The sequence below is a fragment of the Heteronotia binoei genome, chromosome 18, assembly GCF_032191835.1.
Source record: "Heteronotia binoei isolate CCM8104 ecotype False Entrance Well chromosome 18, APGP_CSIRO_Hbin_v1, whole genome shotgun sequence".
Lineage (NCBI taxonomy): Eukaryota > Metazoa > Chordata > Lepidosauria > Squamata > Gekkonidae > Heteronotia > Heteronotia binoei.
The window spans coordinates 1,007,813-1,035,474 of record NC_083240.1 but is presented as its reverse complement, the minus strand read 5'-3'; the positions used below and the strand labels follow the sequence as shown (position 1 = coordinate 1,035,474).

Sequence of the window (27,662 nt, the reverse complement as noted above, 5' to 3'; positions counted from 1 at the left end):
AAGCACCAAAATGGTCACCCCACCCCCCTCCCATCTTGCGGCTGCATCACTAATTGTTTTGTGTAGCTAGTTCTGAGTAAAAAGTAGCTCATCATTCAATGGAATAAACTAGTCAGTTGAACTAGTCAGTTGAACCAGATCTTCCCTTTTCTGACTACCATGTAAGACACTGTCACTGTGTAATGTTAAGACCGTCTTTTTCGTCACTGCAAAACATCCCAATAATTACTCATCTCTTCCAAAAAAGAGGCTGTGGTTTCTGGACAAATATTCCTTTTCAAAAATTAAAAATTTTCAACCCTTTCCAGAATGCTTTGGAAATATATTTATTTTTGGAACATCCCTGTCCTCTAGAACAAACTGCTCATTGCATAAAATTTGTGGGAAAGTTTCATTTTTATTCTGTTAATATGCTTTATATTGTGCTCCACAATTGATGTTGCAAAAAAAAAAGTGGCATTAAAAATAAAATTCTAAAGCACGCATCATTCTGCTACTCCTAAGTGAGACTTACTGAAAAGTAAGTGTAATTGAAAAATAAATGAACATATCACTGTAAATATAAAGATTACTATCCTCCATTCTTCCAAAGCTCTTGTGTCTCCCAAAAACTCTTTTCATTGTTTTTTAAATAAAGTTTGGTGCCCTGCTCCTGTCAAGGGAGTTTAATCCCAAATTGTTTCTCCTTTAAAAAAAATCAAAGGAATGAGTTCTGGGGTGTTCCCCCCTCTTTCCTTCCTCTGCTTCTCCTACTCTTTTCACAAAATCTTTTACACCAGTCATCCTCTCTTCTCCACACGAAGTGCAGGAAAAAGGTTAGGGCTCCAGGACCCCCTGATTCAGGGGACTAAATTCCACCAGTGGAAGGCGAAGGGTTCCCGCCGGACGTTGGTGCCACAGTGGACGTCTCCTTTATTCAAATGGTAGGAGAAAAAGTCATCGATAAAGGTGCAGGTTAGGCCCAGTGGTTCCAGGAGGGAGCGGATCTCTGCTTCCAGGCAACACTGCCCGCCAATGACTGGGCCAAATGGTTTGGGGATGCCCACGTGTTTCCCCAGCACAAGCATGTTGACCTGCAAGGATGAGAAGAAGAGCAGGGGTGAGTGCTGGCTTCAGCCAAGAACTTCCCTCCGGTGGCTTCCCGGCACCTGAACCTGAATATTCCCAGGATGCATTGGCAAAAGTGTGTCAGTCAAGCCGGTATAAAGCCAATTCCAATTTTGTTGTCATGTAGACAGCATATTTTGACATGATTGTGTTGTTAAAGCAGCACAACGGATGCTTCAGTGCTGAAGAACAAAACATTTATTGGCCAAGGAAACAAATGATGAAGCATGTCCTGATTTGTGGCTTAGCTCCTCCTGAGTCTCATCAGTGAGTGACAGATCAGTGGCGAAGCTGCCAGAAAGCAACTGCGGAAAATGCAGCAAGATCCTCCCCTCCCAGACCCCCTCCCTCCACAGCCCCCAGCCACAGTCTGTGCCAGCTCTTTTTAAAAGGCACACAGGAAGGTGGAGAGGAAGGGTGACTGAATGAGACTTGATCTGGCCCATCGGATCAGCATTTTTGTTCAAAGAGATAGCATGCATTTGGGGGATTCATCAGCAAGACAAGAATGTGACAGCTGCCCCCTGTCCCCTCTTTGTCAATCTCTGGCAGGTGTCATTTTGTAGAAAAATAGGTGGTGGAGCTCATTAGCATATGCCACCACCACTCCCACCAGCCAAAAGCAACCCAACACAAGAAAGGAGAGCCCCGGGCAAGCAAGGCCTGCTTGGGCTGGCTAGAGATCCAGCCAGCCCAAGCAGGCCTCACTCGCCCGGGGCTCTCCTGGGTTGCCCCCCCGCCCCAGTCAAAAGGCCAGCAAGCCACCCGCTGCCCAAAATCACATCAGAAGTGGAGAAAGGGTGGTGCGGGCTTCTCCAGGGGTTAATAAGGGCTGCTGGGGGTGTGGCAAAGCCCCTGGCTGGCTGCTCTCCTAATCCAGGGATTGTTATGCAGCTGCACCTACTATTCAATGGACAAGGTAGAACCACCAGAAAGGTTCAGGAGCTGTGCTCCTGTGAGCTCCTGCTGAATTCAAAACCTGGTCTCTGGTATTCAGACCATGGGAGGTTTCATTTAGACAAAGTACTTGTCTCCCTCAAGAAGGCAGTGCTGTATATTCACAACAAATGACCAGGGAGCTGCCATGGGCAGAAGGAAAATGAGAACCACCCTTATGAGCAGCAGGCTAGGCAAGTCAAGTCCCCCAGGGGAAGCCTCACCATGTTGGGGAAGAGGGCCTCTGCACCGAACTTTTGTACAGTGAAGAGCTGGGGGATGTCGATGATGTCTGCTTCGCTCAGGCCCAGCTTCTGCTTGAGGATGCTGCGGTTCCAGTCGATGCAGCTCTGGAAGGGAAAGGAGAGGGCTGGGTCTGCTGCAAATGGCCTGCCTCAGAGGGGCTTCTCCAAAAGCATCCAGAGATGAGACTACAGATCTCCACATAGGGTCAGCATCAGCAGCACCCACCTCAGGGTTGGTCAAGATTTCAGCTCGGGAGAATTTTTTACCTTGGGTTATGTGTTGTTTTTTTAATTGACTAAACTCTTGACACCCTGCCTCTCTTCCTGGCTCAAGGCAGCCTCATCTCAGTGAAGTGTAGGATATTCTAAAGAAAGATAAGCCTGCCTAATGAATGGCAAAATGTACGTGAATTCATGAAGTACTTTTATCTTACCATCTCAGAAATGTTCACTTTTTGTCATAATCAGCTATGCTCCACGTCCAACTCTGAACTAAAGTGGAGGGTTTTTAAAAATTGCCAGTGTGTTACAGTTTAGCTCAGGGGTGGCCAAACTGTGGCTCAGGAGTCACATGTGGCTCTTTCACACGTATCCTGGCTCTTGAAGCCTCCACTGCCCTGTCCGCTGACGTGGAGAAGGCATTTCTCTCTATAAATCATTTCTCCAAGCCAAGCCAGCCAGTAGCTTGGGGAACGCATTTAAAGTTGCTTTCTTTCTACCTCCCTCCCTCCTCCCCCATCTCTTTGCCTTCTTTACGGCTCTCAAACATCTGACATTCATATCTTGAGACTCTCAAACATCTGATGTTTATTCTGTGTGGCTCTTACATTAAGCAAGTTTGGCCATCCCTGGTTTAGCTCAAGCCATTGTTAGAATTCACTCACAATTACATTGAGATGGCCTCTCCAATGAGGCTTTAAGAAAATGGCAATGCCTCTCCAATGCCACATTTACCTGGAAATATTTTTGCCTCAGAGTAAAAAGCCAGTTATTTTTTGCCTCTACATTAGAGATACCAAATGTTAAAATTTGAACCTGTTTATGTTTGAACTCTATCAGTGGAGACGGTATGTTAAATACCAGAAGTCATTACAGAAAAGACAAGGTGGGACTTTTCTTGAAAAGGCACATCACTTTAAAATACTTTCCCCCCACAATAAACAGGAATGCCTTTCATTCATGTCCGGTATGATATACACAAAGGAGAATCACAGACAGAAGGGAACGATACCGTGATGAAACATCTACCACCTAGTTGCTTCCTGGTTGTTAGGTGGTAGTTGTTTCATCCCAGTATCAATATTGATGTTTTCATTCATGTCCAACAAAGCAACTGTTCACTAGCAGTTTGTGCTCATCCTTCTGTGTCAGAATTCCAAAGGTGCCCCCAGGCTCAAAATGGTTGGGGAACCCTGCAATGCAGCCTCCGCTTATTTGCAGTTGGAGATCCAGAAAACTTCAGCACTTCAATAAAATATTACCTGCGCAAACTTGTTGTCACTGTGATACGTTTTGTTCATTAGGATCTCATCAATCGTTTTTCTCCTCTTGTCCCCCAGGCCTACAGGGGAAATCAATGGAATCAGTAAGCCCTGGTGACCAGGGTGGGGGACTGTCCAGGAGGAAAACAAACTCTTGGCTCACCTTGAAAAAGGGCAATGTCTCCATAACCTTCTCTTTGCTTCTCTTTGAGCAGCTTATAACAGGCAGAGGGACTGGCTAGAAGCAATCGGAAACCCTGCATGCACAAAAACAAAGCAGGTAAACTGGCCAGGATCCAACTAAACTTTCTAATCTCATACAATTGCCTGCCTAGTATACGCTGTTGCCTTCCATAAGTAAATGGCTAGGTTGCCGTGATGTCACAGAATGTTCATAAACATCCTTGCTTCCTCAGCAAAACCCCACAGAATGTTCACAGCCAGGGCAGTTTTTGTTTATGGAAGTAAGAAAATGGAATGGAATACTTTTTTGGCATTAAAAGCCCTCTTCCATGAATTAGGCAATTTCACCAAGGATAAGGCTGATCAGGGGAATCTCTCAGTCCAGAGGCAATGGATCTTTGAGAACTGAACTCAAGGAACTGGCCACAGGGCAGGGGTGCTGCCTTCACGCCCTGCTCGTGGGCTTGTTAGTGACTGGCAGGTCAGACTGGCTTCAGAATGCTGGACTAGATGGACCTTTGGTTGGATCCAGCAGCACAGCTTTTCTTGTGATTCTAGGTCAAAACTTCACACCGTCTCTGAGAACAGGACTGGTGGCCATTGGCTATTGGTGACCAGGGAATCTGGGAGCCCAAAGAAGTGGTGGGATGGGTTGGTAAAAGTTGTCTCAGGCTAGGATGAATGGAGAACTGAAGCATCATAAGAATGAAACCATCTTCTTGTAGATCAGTACCTTTCTGTCAGGAGCTTGGACAAAGGTCAAGAATTCATCCACATGGCCCACCGTGAGCCAGTCCGAGAAGAGTTCCACAGGAGACTGGACCTTCTGGGCGTAGAGAAAGTCCCTGACAACTTTGGCCATTTTCTTGTGACCAGTTCTAGGAGACAGGGAGGAATGAAAAGACACACAGAGTATATGGAAAGTGGAATTAGAACACAGGAACCTGAACAGGGCTTGTAACTACAAGCGTCCTGTTGAAAGCAGCTATTTTATTATAATTGACACATTTGCCTCTAAACTCATCATGACTGATCATGGGATGCTTCTGGCCTCTGGGCCACAAAAGTTGGTGGTCCCTGGTTGTCCCACTCCCTGCAGTGCTGAGTTCCCCACAGACATGCAAAGTCGAAACCACTGGCAGCCTAGAAGCCCCTGGATTCTCTGGATGTTGACGATGCCAAGGGCCTCTTTCCTACTCTTTAGAAGCTGCTGGGAAACACCCCTCACCTGGGGAAACTGCTCCCAATGAGGATTCTCCCCAGTGGATAGTCCTTCCCTTTGACTGTCACAGGAGGGCTAGCGTCCAGATTTCCAAAGGAGTCCAGGGTGGAGACAACTTCATTCTTAGGCTCTCGCGTCACATACCCAAAATCAGGTCCCTCAGAACAGAATAAGACATTAAAAAGTAGTGGGTATGCACGAATTAAAAGGACTTCTTTCCACAGAAAGCTGGATCTGTAATCTTTTGCTCATCTTTTTCAGTGCCATTGAGGGGGGGGGCAGGAATTCCACTACCCAGCCACAGAACTGGTGTGGTCTGGAAGCTGGACTTGGAATGGGAAGCCTGAAGATTCCTATTCCTTCTCAGCAGTGGAGTCCTCCGAAGGTCCATCAGTGGCTATTAGCTGCAGGGTATTGATGGAACGCTCTGTCTGGGGCAGTGATGCTCTGTCTTCTTGGTGCAGTGGGGGGCACAGTGGGAGGGCTTCTAGCCCCACTGGTGGACCTCCTGATGGCACCTGGGTTGTTTGGCCACTGTGTGACACAGAATGTTGGACTGGATGGACCACTGGCCTAATCCAACATGGCTTCTCTTATGTTCTTATGTTCTCTCTGCTCAGCCTGCTGTAAACAGCCAACTGGCATGATACTGTGTTTAGAAGAACAGGGGAGATTATCCAAATTCAAATCCCCTCTGAGTCCCAAACTGGATGAGACCTTTGTCCAAGAGTTGGGCCAGGTTTCTACCAACTCAGTGTGCCTTCTAGTGATGCCAGCCTCCAGGTGGCACCTGGGGATCTCCCAAAATTCCAGCTCATCTCCAGACTATAGAGATCATTTTCCCTGAGGAAATGGATGCTTTGGGGGGTGGTCTCTATGGAGTTGTACTCCACTGAGGTGCCTTCCCAGGTTCCACTTCTAAATCTCCAGGAGCTACCCAACCTGAGTCTGGCAACTCTACCCACCCCCCACACACCCCGCTGAAGGCAACCCGGGAACTGATTTCCCCGAATGCTGCAGGACCGATACAGACTGGGACTGTGCTGCGGGGGGCTGAGGGGCCTATGCCTTTCCCCTGCACTGCTTTTCTGAGCCAAAACATCCCTTGATGGGATGCATGCGCACTATTCAGCACACGTGTAGCTCAAGCCTCAGTCACATTCATTTTTAGGGTTGCCACGTCAGACTCAAGATTTCTGGGGACTTTGGGGGTGGAGCCAGGAGACATTGGGGGTGGAGCCAGGAGCAAAGCTGTGACAAGCATGACTGAACTTTGAAGGGAGTTCTGGCCCTCACATTTAAAGGGACCACACTCCTTTGAAATGCCTTCCCTCCATTTGGAAATAATGGAGGACAGGGGCACCTTCTTTTGGGGCTCATAGAATTGGACCCCCTGTTCCAATCATTTTGAAACTGGGGGGGGGGGGTGTTTTGAGGAGTGGCATTAAACCCTATGCTGAAAATCTGGGGTCTCTAATTCTAAAAACAGCCCCCCGGAGCCCCCAATACCCACAGATTGATTCTTTATGATACCCTCTGGGAACAAGTCTCCCTAGTGTATAATGGAATGCCCAGCAGACATTTCCCTCCCCCTCCCCCTCTGTCTGATGACCCTGAAATGGGGGAGGGCCCCCAAACTCGAGGCTCTCCTGCCTGCCCCCGACTGGGGATTGTCAACCCTATAGAGTCCTTTTCTTGCTCCAGTTTACCTCATAGGATTGTCATAAGGATAAAAAGGAGGGCCGCCCCCAAGATCCACCCCACAAGCTCTTTGAAGGAAGGATGGAGTAATAATGTGGTCTCAGCGTTTCTTTTCTAGGCATGATGAGAGAGGGAAGGACCACTCCCCAGTAATGGAAGCAGCATGCTGAGGAGCCCCCGTCTTACCAGAATGCTCTTAAAAGGATACTCCTTCAGGCCTCTGTTTCTAGGGGAGTCAAAGACCACAGGAAATAACTTATGTGGAGCTTCCACGTAACCAAACTCAATCTCATCCTGAAGGCAGAAAAAATTAGGATCAATGTATCTATCTGTCTGTCAGTCTGCCTGTCTACCTCTATGCCTGTTTGCATGTATATAGATAGATATAGATAATAAATACACAGAATGTTGGGAAAAGTTGACTCATTCCACTTCCCAGGTTGGCACTCAGGTAACTATCCCTGCGTAGCCGCCTTCCTGGGTTTGCTTCCTTGTATTGAGAGCACTGATGTCTTTTGTAATTCTAAATACTTGCAAAATATACAAGCAGGATCTATTGGGATCTTCGTGCAGACTGAGAATCCTAAACTGAGCAACACAACTGCTAATCCTGCAATTCCCCAAAGAGCCATTTGTCCCTCCCTTCCCCCGAATCACACCAAAATCTGTGTTAAGTCCAGCCAAAATTCATAGCTCATTGTCTGTTTCTTTCTGAACTCAAATTCAGACTGTCAAAACTGCTGCTTTTCCAGCCTGGGGAAAGAATTCTGGTTCTACAATCAGACTGCCAAGTAAAAAAACAGTCTCCATTCCCTTTGGGAAAATATCAGCCAAACATCCCTGGCTGTTAGCAATTATTATTTCAACAAAATTATGTAACGATCTTATATATTACAAGTATGAGGCTTAACTAGTCTGCTTGGATCAACTGGACTTAGTGGACTTTCACTGTCCCCCTGGACTTTTTGTAGCACCCCTATATTGAAGAAAAAGAAGAAGAAGTGGTTTTATACCATGCCCTTCACGACCTGAAGGAGTCTCAGAACAGCTTACAATCACGTTCCCTTCCTCTCCCCACAAGAGATACCCTGTGAGGCAGGTGGAGCTGAGAGAACAGCTCTGAGAGAGCTGTGACTGACTCAAAGTCACCCAGGTTGCTTCATGTGAGGAATCAAACCCAGTTCTTCAGATTAGCCACTTACACCAAACTGGTTCTACACCAAACTAGCTTGCGCAGTGTCAAGGACAATACCTGGATCCAGCGGTCACCCATATTTTCTTTGAATGGGCAAACTGTCAACTTGCAATTGGCTTCTTTGGTCAGAGTTCTCACAGCCTCCAAAAAGTCCTCGTTATCCTTAACGCTGGAAAGAAAAGGAAGCGTCAACAAAGAGGGCACTTCCCTTCCAGACAATTGAGCCTCGACAGCAAATTTAAGCCTATTTCAGATTAGTTTGGCAACCGCGGTTCCACCCATTTCCCAGGGCTTGTTTCTTGTGTTGTCACAACAGATCCTAGAAATCTATGAAAGGATTGCAGTTGTTGGACACAATATCCAGTCTAGCAAAACAACTGAACAAGCTTCATTTTAAAATTTGACTTTAACATCCTAAGCAATTCCAGCACCTCCAGAACTGAGCACTGTTCCCCACCCCCACCCCCCTTACCTGCAAACAAAGACCTCCAAGGGCTTCCTTGTATTGGGTGTCATTATCCAAGGAGCGACTCGGAAAACCACCGTGTCTGAGAAAACAGGTGTGTCTGTGGAATACTGTGGAAAGCAAACCGGGAGAGATCAGTTGAAAAAACAACAGGGAAGAGGCCTGTGGACTACACTGGTGGGCAAAGGAAGTTGTCTTCTGAGTCATCATAAGAACATGAGAGAAGCCATGTTAGATCAGGCCAGTGGCCCATCCAATCTAACACTCTGTGTCACACAGTAGCCAAAAACCCCAGGAGCCATCAGGAGGTCCACCAGTGGAGCCAGGACACTAGAAGCCCCCCCATTGTGCTCCCCAAGCACCAAGAATACAGAGCATCACTGCCCCAGACATAAGAACATGAGAGAAGCCATGTTGGATCAGGCCAATGGCCCCTCCAGTCCGACACTCTGTGTCACACAGTGACCAAAAAACTCAGGCACCATCAGGAGGTCCATCAGTGAGGCCAGGACATTAGAAGCCCTCCCACTGTGTTCCCCCCCCCCCCAAAGTACCAAGAACATAAGGGAAGCCATGTTGGATCAGGCCAATGGTCCATCCTGTCCAACACTCTGTGTCACACAGTGGCAAAAAAAAAAAAACACCAGGTGCCATCAGGAGGTCCATAAGTGGGGCCAGGACACTAGAAGCCCTCCCACTAGAAGCCTTCCCACATCTGCTCCAGTAGTGTCCACCTTGAATGTTGTCTTTCCAGCATCTTCATGACCTGACTGGGACCCAAATATGTGAAGCACCATCTCCTTCTCTGGTTGTCAGGCTATTGCACCACTTATTGTCAGGCTATTGTATCACAGTCTGTCTGGTATTGCCCAGAGCCCCCGGGGCCTTTTCTATCATGGCTCCAGCTTTGTGGGAGGGGCTCCCTAAAGAGGAGAGGGAAGAACCCTCCTTGGAGATCTTCAGGAGGTGCTGTAAGGCCGGCCTGTTTACCAGGGTGGTATTGGGGTAGGTTGGGGGGTCAAATGCCATTTGGGGTTTCCTATTTTCTCTTTAGTTTTAGCTGAGGATGCTTTAACTATTATCGTTAGCCACCTTGAACCAAGAGAGGAGGCAGGATATAGATGTTTTAATAAACAAATAAGTAAAATATCAAGCAGAAGAATTTTCCAGTGAGATCACTGGAGACTGAACACACAGCCTTCAGAAAGCTCTGCCACTGTACCACATCGTGCACCACAATGCTGTGGCCACTCCTATATTATTCAACAGGGGCTGTGACCAGCATTCCCTCTAAGCTGAGTTAGCGTGAGCTAGCTCACAGATTTTTAGCCTCCAGCTCACACATTTTTGTCTTAGCTCAGGAAGGATGACTTCAGAACACACTAATTTGTGCAGGAGCTCACGACTTTAGTGCCAGCAGCTCACAAAGTAGAAGTTTTGCTCACAAGACTCTCCAGCTTAGAGGAAACAGCCTCCTCTGCTCCACCGCAGGCCACGTGCCCATTTCCCCTGCCACCTGCTTCAGCACCGTACCTCAGTAGAGGCCTCCAAAAGGGTGGCGTGCAAGTAAACCAGTCCTTCGAAACCAGCGTCTGGGAAGGCCAGGCCCTCCACGAAGAAGGAAGTCTGCTGCTTTCCATCAGAGCATTCCACGATGTAGGAGAGCTTATCTGACCCCAACACGTGCTTGTAGCTGGAGATGGAAGTGTTGCCTGCAGCAAAATGGAGCACAGGGCATAGCACCAAAAGCATTTTCCGAAGGCTGGAGAAGCTGAGAGGAAGGAAGTCATACAGACATGCAATGCCAGACTCTCTCTTCCTCCTGAGCAGTTTGAAAAATCTGGAATGTTCCTTGAAAAAAATCAGAGAGTGGTTTTAAATTGGTTTAAATGGTCTGGGTGGACACTCTCTTAGGCACTTGCAATACAAAAGCAGAGGGGAAAGCACCAACAGCTGATGCTTCATCTAGGGTCCGAATGATACCCTCCCCCTCTTCATCCAACCCACCCAAAGCCTCTGTCTCTGGCCCTTTCAACAGACCACAGAGCAGGCACTAGAACAGAGCATGATAACTCACCACCATCATGGAAGACTCTCAGTTTGGGTGCATCAAACATGGAGACCTGAAGAAGTAGCTTATGGTTCTCAAAGATGCCGGCCGGACCTTCAGTGGTCAGGATCACGAGTGACATGTCTTCTAGGTCTTGTGAAGGAAAGAGGTAATGCAACAGCTGTTCTCCAAAGGACTCCATATCAGCCCCAAGTCTGGAGGTTCCAGCTGTCTCTCTGCCCAGAGGAAAGTCTACTGCAAGTGAGGGTGACTCTTTGGGATACCTCTTGGGAACAGTGTTAGGAAATAACCACTGAAGTCTGTGAAGTGAAGGTGAATACAGGAGACTTCTCCTGAAGCCATGAGGGGTAGCCGCTGCAATGACTCCAGGGTCTGGGGTGTATTCTCACCATTCTGATTAGCGTGTGAGGTGAGAACAAATGAAGAGGGCAGGCTAGTAAAGGGCCAAGGTCTGTTCTCTGGTTATGCATTTATATCTATTCATAAGACCACCTTTCTCCCAACACTTGGAACTCACAGCAGAGAATGACAAGGTTAAAAACGAAAAACAAGAGCACATCTAGCCACACACACCCCCCCCGCAAAAGCCAGCAAAGAATAAAAACTGTCTCTTTTGAGTTCTAGACCTCTGTCCCTCCAAAACACAGCCTCCCTTGAACACTACCCAGGTGGCGTAGGATTGCCAGCCTCCAGGGAGGGCCTGGAGATCGGCCACTTTTAAAGAAGAGGAAGAAGAGGAGGAAGAGGAGACCGCAGATTTATACCCCACTCTTCTCTCTGAATCAGAGTGGCTTACGATCTCCTTTATCTCTTTTCCCCACAACAGACACCCTGTGAGGTGGGTGGGGCTGAGAGAGCTCTCCCAGAAGCTGCCCTTTCAAGGACAACTCCTATGAGAGCTATGGCTGACCCAAGGCTATTCCAGCAGCTGATCTCCAGCTGGCAAAGATCAGTTCCCCTGCTTTGAAGGGTGGGCTCTATGGCATTGTACCCTGCTGAGGCCCCTCCAGGTATTTTCCAGCACATATCTGGCAACCCTGAGGTGGGGCTTTCCTTACACTTTCCAGAAGGAATCTCCAAAGCATGGAAGCTGGGAAAGAAAGACCCAAGAGGCAATTCTTCAAGAATGTGGCTCCCAGATGGGGACAGACTTCCAAGGTCAGCACCAGCACCTTGAGCTAAATCTGGAAACCTACCAGCAGCCAATTTGGAACCAGAGCGATTTGAGCACAACAATTCACCACTGATTAAAAACGGGCTGCTGCTTTTAGAACCCACTGGTTCAAGTTTCCAAATGGATGCCAAGGGCAGCCCCACGCAGAGCATAGAGCACATTGCAGCAGTTCCAAGCTGGCTGCTTTGTGAATCAGGCGGCCAGACTGAGGTCACGCATGCATATTTCTAAGCACAATGGTGGGTTCTTAGACAAAAAGGAGGCCGTTAGTATCCACTGCCTCCCTCCCTTTTCCCAAAGGTTGGGCAAATAGTAAATCCATCTAGCCCAAGGATGTTAACGCTGAAGCCTGGCTGTGAGGTGCCTCTCCTCCACATTCACACAGACAGTTCTTATCAGGTTTGGAAGAAGTGTGAGAAACGGAGATCTTTTAATAATCTACATTCCTTAGTAGTAAACTAGATACTATGTACTAACCTTTGAACCCGTGACTCAAAATGCATCTGTTTGTTATCCTTTGAACTAAACCTATATAGTAACACTATACTCGTGTATACATCATTACTTCCAAGGATTCTGTCCTTGGTAAAGCTTCAGAGTTTCTACAATAAAGCAACTTTTGATTTTACAACAAAAGACTGATTATTGAGAAATATCGATGCTTGACAACTGGCTGAGCCCAGAAGGGAGATAGAGCTGCATCATGTAGCAGACAAGAGACCCAGCTCATTCTCCTGACTGCTGTGGGTCATCTGCTCAGGACTGGCTGGGAGACCCACAAGACAACTAAACAATAGCTTTTCCTGCGGCTGCCGACAAACTGTCCCCCACCCCCCAGCTGCTTAGTGTAACCCTTGGCCCCAGTGAATACCTGCATGGGATCGGACGTATGAGTCAGCACTGTCCATGTCCGCAGAGCCTGGGTCATCCCTGTCACAATTCACCAACAAAATCGCTCCTTTCCCATTGGGGCCCCAGGTCCATTTTTTCTGTTGAGGAAGAGAAGATCCAGTGAGCTGGTGGGGGTGTTTTCTCTTCCTTTCCCAGTGAGGGCTTGGCGCTCAACGTGAGTCTGAGCTTGCTGGTTGCCACTCCAGTCCCAGATGAATTGTTGTGCAGATCCCTTTCCAGGGTGAAGTCACATGACTGGAATCCTCCAACCCTCATTTGGAAGTCAATATGATTTGTCTCTGCCCACGGACATGCACAATTTGAACTGAGCTTGTGAAGATAGGAGATGTTTCCAAATATTGTTATTCATCACACCCACTTTCCCAAAAAAGTGCTCAATCCTATCATAATATGGATGTCTATTGAAACCTTCACGTGACCTGGTTTCACATGTGAAACATTTTGGTCTAGTCTGCTGGAGAAGATTTTTGCAAAGCGTAGTCTTTATAGAAGACTGCTCAACAGGTGTTGTTGTTAACTATTCAGTCATGTCTAGCTCTTCGTGATTCTACGGACCCAGGTGGTACCACCCTCTTTATACCTGCTTTGGGGAGAGTTCTTCACTTGTGAACGTCAGTCTGTTTTCTGGCTCACAGGTACTGTGCAAAGAACTCAGTCTGCTCCTAATTTCATGGACCCCTTGGATTTGATGTGGGATCCTAAAGCACTCTGTCCCCCAACCCGCAGAGAATAAACATTCGCCTGTTACCTTATTGGTTGAATTGGCCTGCACCACTCCATTCCGGTTGGTATCAGCATCCAGAGAAATAGCTAAGACAGAGCCAAAATTAAAACATCAGTCTCTCCTCCTGGCTATGCCTGACACACTGTGCATCAAACCAGGCAGCCCTTTTAAGCCCCGTTTTGGAGAACCACCTCCTCCCCAAGGAAGGATCAAAGCAGTCTGATATGGAGAAACAGAAGGAAAGCCACCAGGCCGTTTTTTTAAAACAACAAAACACAGTGATCTGTCCTGTAGAACTGCCAAGTAATTTCTTTGGCGGGGGGTGGGGTGCTTCTTTCAAAGAAATGAGAGCTCCCTGCCAGAACATCTAGAATGCTGACCCATATATTAGAGAATAGATTCTATTCCATAGAGCCTTCTCTAATATATGGGGCAGCATTCTCCCACATGGATCTCTCTGTCCACTCTGGTCATCTTCAAAGACCGGTGCCACCACCACCACCCAAGACTGGCAGCAGCCCAAAGGGCTTTCTCAGTCATGGCAACAAAATTTTGGAATTCTCTCCCCAGGAGATGTGTCTGTCTCCTTCTGTCATGACCTTCCACGCCAGTAGGTGAAGACCCTTTTTGCTTCCCTCATTGATTCTTATTACCTCCCCCCTCCCTGTTTATGTATTTTATTTGTTTTAAATCTTATATTTGTATCTTAAACCGTCTTTCAATGTTTGAAAACATCTGCTGCCTCGGGGATCCTGATCTGGGTGGGAAATGTTCTAAATACATTGAAAATATATAGATGTTGTGAAAACAGGATCTTTCCTAACCATACTCCTTTTCCTAGAAATCCCTTGGTGTTTCACTGCCAGTGAATGAGGGCTTCAGTGGTTTTTGCCCAGTTGTTGCACAAAGTGGCAAGCAAATCCAGCCCCCAAGCACCATAGGATGAACTGCAAAGTCAAGATCTCTAAGGCCTGGAGACACAGAGAGGTGGGTGATATCCAGGGGTAGAATTCTAGCAGGAGCTCCTTTGCATATTAGGCCACACACCCCTGATGTAACCAATCCTCCAAGAGCTTACAAAAAAGAGCCTTGTAAGCTGTTGGTTACATCAGGGGTGCGTGGCCTAATATGCAAAGGAGCTCCTGCTAGAATTCCACCCCTAGTGATACCTGTTCCTCAACGGATGCAATATCTGAATTAGGACTTCATTTTCCAGGAATGCATCGCAACGCCTATGTGTGTCTCAGACTCATGTTGTTACTTACCCATGCACGTGAGGTACAGCCAAGCACTGGTAAGCATCCCTCCTGTCGAATCATAATAGGAAACTCTAACCTGCAGGAAGGTAAAACACTTGCTCACCTTCAGCAACAAGGAAACCTAATGCCCAAAGTTACTTCTTGAAGCTTAAATTTCCTTTTGCTCACTCAGGTCTGCAAATGAATGGGTAACAGTGATCAGGGTGCTGGGAAGGGAAACACTTAAAGGTGGGGTCTGTTTCCACCCAGAGGTTAAAAATAGGAGCCAGTGGCTGAAGAAAAGAGCCTAGTGCCCATGTGCCACTTTGGAGAGCAGCCTGACTCTCCTTTTTCAAACATGGCCCTCCAGCAATCTATTTGCTCACCAGGGAAGTATCTCTGCAATAGAAGAGCCCTGCTCTCCAGCAAGTCTGGTCCAGTCCCACAATCATCACCACCTCAGGCCCAGGGGGGTAAGTGATAAAAGCCTTCAGGCCCTAACCTGACACTCTTTGGAGCCGCAGGGAAGCCTTGGGGGGCCCAGAGTGGAGCCTCCTTCTGCTGTTGGCTAAACGTATCCAGTCTCTTCAGCCTTTGGTGGAATGATTTCTCTTCAAACACTTTCTCATCCTCAGGGCTGAGCGCTCAGATCGCTTCGGTTATTTAACACCGAAACAGCCTCCCACACTCGTATCATCTTTTATCTAACAGACAGAAGGATTTACTCTGCAGTAGCTGCTGTTATTCTGACAGAAAAACAAACAGCCTCCTATTGCACTTAGGTATTCCCCACACAGCAATGCTTTCCTGTGATTTGTGCATCTTCATTATAGTGGCTATTGCCAGTGCTTGGCCGTGGCCGTGGGGTTTCCACAGAGTAGATTTCCCTGCATATTTCAGGTCCCCAAAGCACCCCGTAGCAGCCATTTCTCCCTGGGCCAATTTCATGGCTTCCTTTTAAATCTGCAACTGACGCATCATGACAGCATTATAATTATCTATCAGTTTTTCTGACTTCCTAGCTTTCATTAAAAAAAGAAGAAGAAGCTTCTATCCCTTTCATTGAGCACATATAAAGTGAAAGGCATCTCTTCCCAATGTAAAGCACTAGACATTTTCTTGGAGGTCAGGAGACAATTTTTCTCCAGGCCAGTTTGGTCAGGGATCCTGGAGGCTTTTTGTGCCATCTTCTGGGCATGGAGCCTGCAGGGGCCACTGGAGGTTGAGGAGGGGGAGGTATTTGTGAATTCCCTGCTTCATTGTGCAGGGGGTTGGACTAGATAACTCTGGAGATCCCGTCCAACTCTATGATTCTATGACTTTTTTTACAAACAAAAGCTAGGAATTCAGAGGAACTATCAGATAGATCATGATAACATTGTAACAAAATGCCAATTACTGATTTTAAAAAAACCCAAACTCTAAAAGGTGCTCCAATAAAGCAGGAAGGAGGGAACTATAGAGGTGGGGATTGAGCCACAGGAAGCCTTTTGCTGCAGTCTTTCCCAAAACATTTCACCTGAGCAGTTTGAAAAAGAGTGTAAAAGCAGTACAGTGCAGTGGAGAAGGGAGGGACTGTAGCTCAGTGGTAAAGCATCTGTTTGGCCTGCACAAGTTCCCAGGTTCAGTCCTCAGCATCTCCAGTTGCAAGATCTGGCAGGAGATGATGTAAAAGCCTGAGGCCCTGGAGAGCTGCTGTCGGTCTGACTTCAATGGACCATGGGTTTGATTCAGCGGAAGGCACCTTCCTCATGTGTTTCATGAGAAGCAGGAGGGAGAGATTTTCTTCCCCTCCATCTTCCAAGCTGGAGCAAGTGACCCATCTGTAAGTGACCCATAGTCTAGACCAGGAGCTTCAGGAGTCACGTGTGGCTCTTTCACACCTATCGTGTGGCTCTCGAAGCCCCCACTGCCCCATGACTGGCTCAGAGAAGGCATTTCTCTCTTTAAATCACTTCTCCATGTCAAGCCAGCCCAGTGGCTTGGAAAATGCCTTTAAAGTTAAAGTTGCTTTCTTCCCATCTCTCCCTCCCCAATCTATTTTCCTCCCTCTCTCCCTCATGGCTTTCAAACATCTGACATTCATGTCTTGCGGTTCTCAAACATCTGACGTTTATTCTATGTGGCTTTTATGTTAAGCAAGTTTGGCCACCCCTGGTCGAGACCTTGTGGCCTATAAGGGCCTATTTACACAAGAAGCTGTGGTGTGGTGGACTTTTGACCCCTAATGGCTTGACTCAAAGTTTCCTCACGATACCTGTGCTCACCTTATCATCGTTCACAGCACTGCTGGGGCCATTCATGGCCACTGTAACCTCCACGGCAGATTTCAGCGGCCATCTTGGTGCGCTTGTGACAAACTCTGGATCATAGATTATGGAGACTTTGAGGCCAGCCGTTCCATGGACATCAAAATGTGTGGCATCCTTCGGCATGCATCTAGTGTCAAAACAAATTATAGAAGGAAGCTGCTCATTTTAAAAGGTGTCCCAGTGCAATTAGAGGCAAGATCTTTTGCATCTGGTAGCAGGAACTTCAGTTAATTAGCCAGTCTTGCCCCAACAGGCCATGATGAGCAAATCCCGTCATTCCACAAGCGACAGCTGTAGAAACAGGCACCCTGGTTTATCTGGACGAAGAGCAGAATTTGAGCCAAGTCCTACTCAACAACATAGCTGAATGTGTGAACTGACTTCTGGGTATGAGACTGTTTTGATCTGTGGGGGTTGCTCTGTGTTCACACATGTCAGTCAACGCTTACTTTATGGTTGGTCACTGGATTTTGAATATGCACATGTGAGTCCGTGAGGAGAAAAGCATCTGGTAGGGCTATTTTCTTCCAGGTGGACATATCCATAGGAGACCCAAATGAGACCTCTTTCATCCCTTTAGATTTTGCTCTACCCTTTCTCTAACAGAACACTTAGCTTCATTCTGGTTCTACTCTTGAGATTTTTAAATGTGACCCTGCAGGCCTAACTCTGTATCTTAAAATACAGTAAGCATTTGTGTGGTTTCTTTTTCTTTCGGGCTTTAATCTTTCTGTGCTAGTCTGCTAATGCCGTTCACCTTCTGTTCTTAGTTCACATGCCGTCGTTCATGCAGGCTTACCCGCCTTGAGACTGATCCAGAAACTCCAGCTGGTGCAGAATGCAGCAGCTCAACTGCTGATAACAGTGCTTAGCCAGGCACACATCCAGCCAGTGCTGCATCAACTCCACTGGCTACCAATTGAGTATTGGATCCATTTCAAGGTTTTCGTTTTGACTTTTATAACCTTACACGGCCTGGGACTGACATATCTATGGGACCACCTCTCCCCATATGTGCCCCAGAGATCATTACTATCCAGCACACAACATCTGTTGACAGTCCCTGGCCTGAAGGACGTCCGATTTGCCTCAACCACGGCCCGGGCCTTTTTGGCCTTGGCCCCAGCCTGGTGGAATCAGCTCCCTCTAGAGATCCAGGCCCTCACTGAATTGTTATGTTTCAGTAGGACCTGCAAAACGGAGCTATTCCGCCAGGCCTTTGGTTGAGGCAGTGAGCGTCCTGTTCCATCACTGGCTGTATGTTGCGATCCATCTCTGCTGTAACATTTTATACCTTCTTATGATTTGTTAAATTGTATTGCTTGATTCGTTTTTAACTGCTGTTTTATACTATTTTTAGAATGTTGTCATCTACCCTGAGCCCATTTTTGGGAAAGGGTGGACTATAAATTGCCATAACAAAAACAACGTTTTGAGGCCATCCATGTTTAAACTGCCAGTTAAGTAAAAATTATAACAATCTCATATAGATAATGCACTACAGGGCATTGTCAACAGATCCTTGGTAGAAGGGATCTTTCCGACACCTCTTAAAGAGGCTGTGCTCCGTCCCCTCTTGAAAAAACCATCTGCAGATACGGCTGTATTTGCGAACTATTGACTGGTATCAAACCTTCCTTTTTTGGGTAAGGTCATAGAGCGGGCGGTGGCAACTCAGCTACAGGGATTCCTGGATGACACTTCCGCACTGGATCCATTCCAGTCCGGCTTTCAACCAGGTCATGGGACAGAGACGGTTCTGGTCGCCCTCATAGATGACCTCATGCAACATCTGGATCAGGGCAGCTCAGTGGTGCTGTTATTATTAGATCTGTCAGCCGCATTTGATACGGTTGAACATCAGCTACTGACTAGCCACCTTGCCAACGTGGGGATTCAGGGGTCTGCCTTACAGTGGTTGACCTCCTTTCTCCGAGATTGGGGACAAAGGGTGGTGATAGGGGAGGAATCATCCCGAAGGCACCCACTTATATGTGGTGTGCCACAGGGTGCGGTTCTGTCCCCGATGTTATTCAACATCTATATGCGCCCCCTTGCCCAGATTGTCAGGAGGTATGGGCTGGGATGTCACCAATATGCAGACGACACCCAGCTCTATCTATTGATGGGTGCTCAGTCCGATTGTACTCCGGAAAATCTAGACCTGGCTCTTCAAGCCGTAGCATCTTGGCTCAGGCTGAGTCGGTTGAAGCTGAATCTGACAAAGACGGAGGTTCTCTACCCGAGCCGGGGTGGTCCAGGGGGGGAGATCCCTCAGCCGGCTCTTGACGGGGTGTCACTAATACTGGCCCCTAAGGTCAAGAGCTTGGGTTTGCTCCTTGAGTCCTCTCTTACAATGGAGGCCCAAGTAGCAGCCACTACTAGATCCGCCTTTTTTCATCTTCGGCAGGTGCAGCAGTTGGCCCCTTTCCTGGAGCACGACAACTTAGCAATGGTGATTCATGCTACGGTCACCTCAAGAATAGATCACTGTAATGCTCTCTACATGGGGCTACCCTTGGCGCTGACTCAGAAACTTCATCTAGTGCAGAGTGCTGCGGCGCGGCTGTTAATGGGGCTCCCCCAGTGGGAGCACATTCGGCCAGTGCTGAAAGAGCTGCACTGGCTACCTATTGTGTTCCGAGTTCGTTTCAAGGTGTTGGTACTGACCTTTAAAGCCCTCTATGGTCAGGGGCCTGTCTATCTGCGGGACCGCCTTTCCCCACATGTTCCCTGGAGAGCACTGCGTTCAGGGACAAAAAATCTATTGTCCATCCCTGGACCAAAGGAGCTAGGTTGCATCTGACGCGAGCCAGGGCCTTCTCGGTGGCAGCACCAGAATTGTGGAATGCTGTCCCAGAGGCCATAAGGGCCCTGCGGGATCTCTCTACTTTCCACAGGGCCTGTAAGACCGAACTTTTTTGACAGGCCTTTGAGATCTAACCGGGAGAGAGCTGCCACCCTACATCATTATAGAGCACTATATGATTACCGCTTATATTATATTATATTGTAGAGATACAGCACCATGTAATGAAATGTTTTAAATAATTTTAAATTGTAATTTTTATTGGTTTTAATTTGTTAAAATGAATGTTGTTAGCCGCCCTGAGTTCGCTTGCGGAGAGGGTGGGATAGACGTTTAAAGTAATAAATAATAAATAATATTTATTGAAATAATGATTTCCTATATGCAGCATTTCATACCTTCAAAGAACATGGCAAATTATCAGTTCGTCTGCACAAAACAAAACTTCTCTGCCAGGTATGTATTTTGCATGGGTGAAATCTTTCCAGCAACTCTTTCAGTAGGAAAAAAGAATAAGACGTACGAAGGAAAGGAAAAACAGAAAGAGACAGATGGAAAGATAGGAAGAGAGAGAAGAAAGGAAGGGAAGAGGAAAAGTAAGAACATCCAGGCAATTCGTATATCTGCTCTGTAGAACAGTTAGATTCACTTGCACCCTAGAGACCAGCAACAGTATTAGAGTATAACAAAGTTTTTTTTAAAAAAAAATTAACAATTTATTGTATTTTCACAAAATAAGCATAATAAAATAATATAGTACACTGCAATAGTTTTAATCATTTTAACTAGACTATGTCTACTTTAAACATATACTGGTAATTTTCAGTGTTTAAATCACAGTTGTTTCAAACACTTTCTCTCAATAGGAATTTAAAATCCAGTAAGATTACCATCAACAGAGGGTATCAATCGAATCAGAAATATCATCATATTTTGATAAATATTCCATTATTGGGAACCAGATTTCCTCAAAATTGGATGGATTTTTTGAGAGAGAAAAAAGATAAATTGTTAAAGAGTTTGACCATAATATATGTGTCCCATAACTTTTTGCGCTTTAGTGATAAATTCAGGGGAACAGCACATAATAAGCTTTAGCGAGTCAAAGTTCCCTTTGTCAGACAGGAGTAGGCATGAAGATCTTGGGAGTCCTTTTATTTACCCTAGTCTGAAGGTTGGAGGGAGGTCCTAAAGGATGCTTGTAAAGGATGCAAAGGTAGGAAGCACTTTGTAATCAGCTTCCTTACAGTGGAGGGGAAATGCCTGGGGGCAGAAAATTTGCATCTATAGTGAGATAAGAATCCCATGTCCTTATTTAGCCCTGGGGGTTCAGCACAATGGACATCTAGAGTTGAACAGGGACACAGGATTCTTATCTCACCAGGGATGCTAATTTTCTACCCTCAAGCATTTCCCCTCCGCTCTGATACATGCTGGTTGTCATGTGCACAGCACCTCTGCAGCATTCCTTGCAACGCCCCTCCCGCCTTTCTGAGTAGGATAAAAGGATGCAGAGATCCCCATTTCCACTTTGCTTGTGCCTGACAAAGGGAGCTTCAGCTCCCAGAAGCTCACCTGAAAACTCCGGCTGGTCTGTAAGGTGTCACCAAACGCAGTCCTAATTGCCCTGCAAATTGATGGTGTAGAACCTTTATGCAATAGAGAAAAGAACCGTCCCGCTCCTCGCCCCTCTCTCCTTCAGTGCCTTGCAGCGACTTGTAAAGAGAGAGATTAATCTGTCAGCATGCAGAATTTAACAGGGGAAAGAAAGAGGCAATAAATCTAGCCATAAACCCCTGTAATAGCTTCTTCTCTTGCAGCTGGTTCTGCTAGATTTATGATCTGCAGTCATACAACCAATGACCATATTCCTGGAGCTAGTTTTGTCTGGAGGATCCGGGAGAGGGAGGACTCTCACTAACATAAGTAGGGTTATAACATCTGGATAGGGGCTGGAATCCTCCCAGAACTGCAATTTATCTGCAGACTAGAGACAGGCCCCCTGCAGGAAAGGGCAGCTTTGGAGGGCACACTGTCTGGCCCCGTATCCCTGCTGGTCTCCTTTCCCTCCCAGGCCCATATCTAGGATTTTTTCCCCTGGAGGGGGCGCTGAGGGATGCTGATTTAATGAACAAAGCACAAACAAGAGGAGAGGGGAGTTGGGGGACCAGGAGAGGGGGTGTGGTAGATTTGGGAGGGGTGCTACCCCCATGGCCCCCACCCAGTTATGGCCCTGTCGCCTCCCCAGGTTTTGTTCCCCCCTCCATGCCCCAGAAATTTCCCAACCCAGAGCTGGCGACACGACTTATAAGCCCAAAGAGGAGCATTAATTTCAGTACACTTTTCCATGCAGGGGGAACTGGCATCTTTGTTTTGATTTATTCTTTGAGGGGGCTCGGGATGTTGGGGGGGAGGTGCTACTCAGTATTTAAACACTAAATCTTTTGAGATAAAGCAGCCACTAGCAGGAAATGATGAGAGTAACCTCCTGCTCACTTTTCTACTAACGCCACTCAGGCCAGCCCAAACTGGAAGAGATTCCAGCCAAGCATTCTTCCAAATGTGTCAGTTTATTCCCAAGAACACACATTAGTTCATTTGCAGAACAACCCAAGAAATCTGGCTTGCTCAACTGGGCCAGACCTGGAGCTTCTGCTGGCAGGATTTGTGCTTCGGAAGAAGACAAACTTCTGCTTCTCTGCATTTTTAGCCCACCTTTCCATCCAGGAGCTTGGAGGGGGGGAGTATGCAGAGGGCTGCCCTCTCACCTTTTAGGCTGGTTGAAGAAAGAAAGAGTGACTGAAAGAGACTGACTGGGGCAGACAGACAGGGACCTTTAAGGGCTGGAGAAGGATTTGACCCCAGATCTCCCAGGTCAACACTCTGACTTCCTCCACTCCACACACTGTTACTGAGTGAAACTCACATTCAGGATGTTAGTTATGGGCATTCCCCTGGAGATCTTTTTAGAATAGTGCAGTTTGTTCCACCAGCAACTAACAACGTTTTAGGCACATAAGTGGTACTAGCAGTAGGGTAGAAGTAATAGTGGTAGTTGTTGTAGGGAGGGGCTGTGGCTCAGTGGCACAGCATCTGCTTGGTTCAGTCCCTGGTTCCTCCAGGTAAAAGGATCGGTTGGTAAGTCATGTGAAAGACTGAGTAGACCCATCTGAGAAGAAGAAAATATTGGATTTATATCCCGCCCTATACTCTGATTCTCAGAGTGGTCACAATCTCCTTTACCTTCCCCCCCCCACACACACAACAGACACCCTGTGAGGTAGGTGGGGCTGAGAGAGCTCTCCCAGAAGCTGCCCTTTTAAGGACAACTCTGCAAGAGCGATGACTGACCCAAAGCCTTTCCAGCAGCTGCCAATGGAGGAGTGGGGAATCAGACCTGGTTCTCCCAGATAAGCACCCATGCACTTAACCACTACACCAGACTGGTTCTCATGAGTAGACAAGACTGATTTTGATGGACCAAGGGGGAGGCAGGGATCTGATTCCAGATCAGGCAGCTTTATGTCTGTTCCAAGAGTAGTAGTCATGATGCCAATGTGTTCATACACAAACATTTATAATCTCCAGTGACTGACAAAGTGTGCCTGCACACAAAAGCTCACACTCTGAATACAACTTCGTTGGTCTTAAAGGTGCAAGTAAACTCCAGCTTTGTTCTTTTGCTTCAGACTGACATGGCTATCTACCTGCAGTGACCTACACACTCTTTGTTATACACCTGGATTTCTAGCTCATGAAAGCTCACTTTAAATTAAAACCTATTCGCCTTCAAGTCAGTGCTTTCTTTTGTTTCTTAAAAAAAATGCCAGTAGCCAGTAATCCTACGTAAGGTTGCACTGATTTCCATCAGTTCCCCACCTCACCCCGCAAGGACTTGGGAGAGAGAAGAACAAAGGTGCCACTACTCCCTACCGGTCAGTACCATCTCTCTCTCACACACACACAAAGGCCCTGCTTGAAGGTACTACCAGGGAGTGCTGGAGAGGAGAAGTAGCCTTTATGTCCAGCCCTTACTTGGGCTGCCTAGAAATAGCCCCCTCTGATCTGGAAGACTCTCCTCCTTTCACTTGAACTCCAGATGTGTGCAGCTGTCTCTGTAGTTATACCTGCAGCTATTCAGGGGGACTTTCATGTCTCAGAAATGGCTGTTGGGCTGCAGCAGTCCTGCCAGTCATTGCAGTATATCCTCCTTCAACACCCACTGCCAAGGCCCAGGGAAGGGCAAGAGGGGAACTGGGCGCCATACAGGGCACCAGGGTGGCCACCTGAATATGAAGCATCCAGGACCGTTTTTTGAGCAGGAATGCAGTTCTGACTGGCTTGGCATCAACGGTGTGGCCTAATATGCCAATGAGTTCCTACCAAAAAAAAAGCCCTGAAAACATTTATTAATATGAAAACTCCATCTTAATATGAAACCTATCTAGAGCAAAGCTTCCAGAATGTCACCATCCGTACAATATCCAGCTTGTCAGTCCATGGACTGCTTCCAGAGAGGTTCACAACAAATGTCCCAATTGATATCATAGTAGAATGACTGACGACGGTCGATCCATTTAAAAACCTTGATTCAACGAAGCCCATTTCAAGCTGCCTTCCCGTCTTTCACCCGTCCCGTCCCCCACAGTGGGAGAGGACCTGTAAAACACTTTGAGCAACCCACATCATGAAATCCATCCCAAGGCTGAGAGCTGTGTGTGGGCTGTCACCAGACAAGACAGCCTCCTTTGCTTGCAGAGTATGATTTGCAGCCAGTTACTCATGTGAAAGTCTGCTGCCTGATGCCATAAATAGACCACAGTAGCACCTGAATCCCTGGGGTGTGCACCTGCTGCGTCTCTCTCTCAAGTCCTTGCATGCTGAGCACTTGACCGACCCCCCCCCACCACCACCACCAAATATATATATACACACATATATAGGGGTTCGACATGAAGCTAGAGCTGATCCTCTTGAAAATTTACACCTCCCCATGCTCAGGAGCCAATTGTAAAGTTTCTTATCAGAGGTGGGCTACAGAATTTTGGATTCAGAGTTCAGATCCTGCAGGGCCTTAACTACTTCCTGGGTGGCTTGCAGAGCCTGTAAATAATCAGACACGGTGAAGAACCAGGCCGTCCTGTCAAGATATCTGGCAGTAGATCTGCCTCATCACAAAGTCCACTTGCGATATTGTATTTCCCTGAATTTTTTAAAATGCACACAAGAAAGAAGCCAAAAAATGGCTGATTTGAGTTCCTTTGAAGAGATGCAAGAAACAAATATCACTATAACAAAGCTCGGGAAGCCAGAAAGTTCTTTGGAAATTTGCTCCTCTCTTATTTGCCATTTTCACATGGATTATCTTCCCTGGGTTCAATGCTTTTGGGAAATGGTTCCCCCTCCACCCCCGGCTTCTCAACAGCATAGTGATGCATTCATACACCTCCTGGGATTTGGATTTGCTCCAAAGTTTTCAGAAGAGTCTGAGCGGCTGCTGTGTGAACGAGAAGGTTCAGATTTCCCCACCCACCTAGCAGCCATTGCCCCCTGACTCTGTCTCCACAACAACCATTCCCCCTCCCACGACCAGGGGTGGTTTCTTTGTTTTAAATTGGCCATTGAATATGGCTATAGCTATGTCATAGTGATATATGCAAGGTGTTCTTTGAATTCCAAGCTTCTTCTTTTTTTAAAAAAAGTAAGTCTCTATCCCCTTTTGTTATGGAGATATAAGGGGAAAGGCAAAAAAGGCCCCAGTGGCCTGGGGTGGAGGAAGAAACAACTACTTCCAGGGCATGGGGGCAAGGAAACTGGGGAAACCCATCATGTGGGTTTGCAGTGAAATTTCACAAGCCTGGTCTGATGTGGCAACAAACCTTACTTGGTATTTTCACCTTACAAAGATGAGGATCGTTGGTCACTGGCAGCGAGTGCAGTGGTGCACTGCACTAAACTCTGCCACAAGAACAGGAAATACGTTTTGGGAAGGAAAAGGTAGATCTACCTGTGGCTGTTAACCATGAAGGTTAAAAATGGAACTTCTGGGTTTAGAAGCAGTACTCCTCTGGCCTAATGAGGAGGGGCAAACAAGGTGAGGGTTTTTGCCATCAAGCCCGAATGGCCAACTTTTCTGAGGCCTTCCTGGAATCCTATTAACAACAATACTTAATAGTATTTATATAGTGCTTTCCCCTAAGTGTCTGGATAATCCTTACAATCACCCTGTAATGTAGGCCAGTGAGAAGCGGGAGGGAGACAGGAGCCAAGGGAGAGGGACTTTGGTTAAGGCCATCTCAGAAGGCTCCTGGCTGAACTGATGGGCACATGGCACATGCTCTTCCCTGCCACTCAGCAAAAGCACCCTCTTCTTCCAGCCACCCTCACTCACCCTCTGATGTCCAGGGAGATTTCTGTTCCCATCACGCAGACCGCATAGGTGGGCTGCTCAGTGCAGATCCGGACGACTCTCTGCTTGGGTGTCATCGTTTCCTCTCAGAGAAGGTGGCCTCTCTGGTCTGCCTGCACAGTAGTGTTTTTCGGCCAAACAGGAGCAACTGGCTTGAAGGACAGGGGAGTTCTGCTCCTCCTTGTTCTCTCCCAGCGCAGCTAGAGCTTTATATAGTTGGGGTTGGGAGGGGGGAGGGGCCAACACTTCCCCAAAATCTAGCCTTCCACCTGCAGTTGGTCTAAGGACTGGGAGTGCTACATCACCAGGGAAGGTCATCGCACATTCAGACATGGAGAGGGCTTGTCACCGTCTGTAGAAACGCTATAATTTAGCCATTCACATTTCCCTAGAATATTACTCAGGGTGCTAACAGGTACTCTGCTTAGTCTGCAAGGGAAGAAGCACTGTTCTATGAAATAAGAGCATCAGAAGAGCCCTGCTGGGTCAGACCAGTGAGGCTCCATCTAGTCCAGCCTCCTGTCTCACACAGTGGCCAACCAGTTCCTCTGGATGACCAACAACAGGGCACAGATAGAGACTGAGGCCTTCTCTTGAGAGGAACATCAAAAGAGCCCTGCTGGATCAGATCAGTGGTCCATCTAGTTCAGCCCCCTGTCTCACACCAGGGCCAAACACAGTTCATCTGGATGGCAAACAATAGGGCATAGAGACAGAGGCCTTCCCCTGGTAGGAACATCAGAGGAGCCCTGCTGGGTCAGACCAGTGAGGGTCCATCTAGTCCAGCCTCCTGTCTTACACAGTGGCCAGCCAGTTCCTCTGGAGGGGCAACAACAGGGCACAGAGGCCGAGGCCTTCCCCTCAGAAGAACATCAGAAGAGCCCTGCTGGATCAGACCAGTGAGGGTCCATCTAGTCCAGCATCATGCCTCACACAGTGGCCAGCCAGTTCTTCTGGAGGGGCAACAACAGGGCACAGAGGCTGAGACCTTCTCCTGAGAAGAACATCAGAAGAGCCCTGCTGGATCAGACCAGGGAGGGTCCATCTAGTCCACCCTCCTGTCTCACACAGGGACCAGCCAGTTCCTCTGGAGGGCCAACATCAGGGCACAGAGGCCAAGGCCTTTCCCTGAGAAGAACATCAGAAGAGCCCTGCTGGATCAGACCAGTGAGGGTCCATCTAGTACAGCCTCCTGTCTCACACAGGGGCCAACCAGTTCCTCTGGAGGTCCAACAACAGGGCAGAGAGGCCGAGGCCTTCCCCTGAGAAGATCATCAGAAGAGCCCTGCTGGATCAGACCAGGGAGGGTCCATCTAGTCCAGCCTCCTGTCTCACACAGGGACCAGCCAGTTCCTCTGGAGGGCCAACAACAGGGAAGAGAGGCTAAGGCCTTCCCCTGAAAAGAACATCAGAAGAGCCCTGCTGGGTCAGACCAGTGAGGGTTCATCTAGTCCAGCATCCTGTCTCACACAGAGGG

General features: G+C 47.5%; 1 protein-coding gene across 1 annotated transcript; it reads right to left on the bottom strand.

Moving 5' to 3' along the window:
• Positions 1 to 839: 839 nt before the first annotated feature.
• On the bottom strand, positions 840 to 26,262 carry LOC132587303 (protein-arginine deiminase type-3-like). Its single transcript, XM_060259583.1, has 16 exons — positions 26,168 to 26,262; positions 16,923 to 17,094; positions 14,683 to 14,752; positions 13,442 to 13,503; positions 12,653 to 12,770; positions 10,614 to 10,739; positions 10,070 to 10,248; positions 8,543 to 8,646; positions 8,128 to 8,239; positions 7,062 to 7,169; positions 5,181 to 5,332; positions 4,686 to 4,830; positions 3,933 to 4,026; positions 3,770 to 3,849; positions 2,268 to 2,393; positions 840 to 1,073 (listed from the first exon to the last, which is right to left on the bottom strand). The coding sequence occupies exons 1-16, from the start codon at positions 26,260 to 26,262 to the stop codon at positions 840 to 842; spliced, it is 1,977 nt and encodes a 658-aa protein (XP_060115566.1).
• Between the last annotated feature and the right edge of the window lie 1,400 nt (positions 26,263 to 27,662).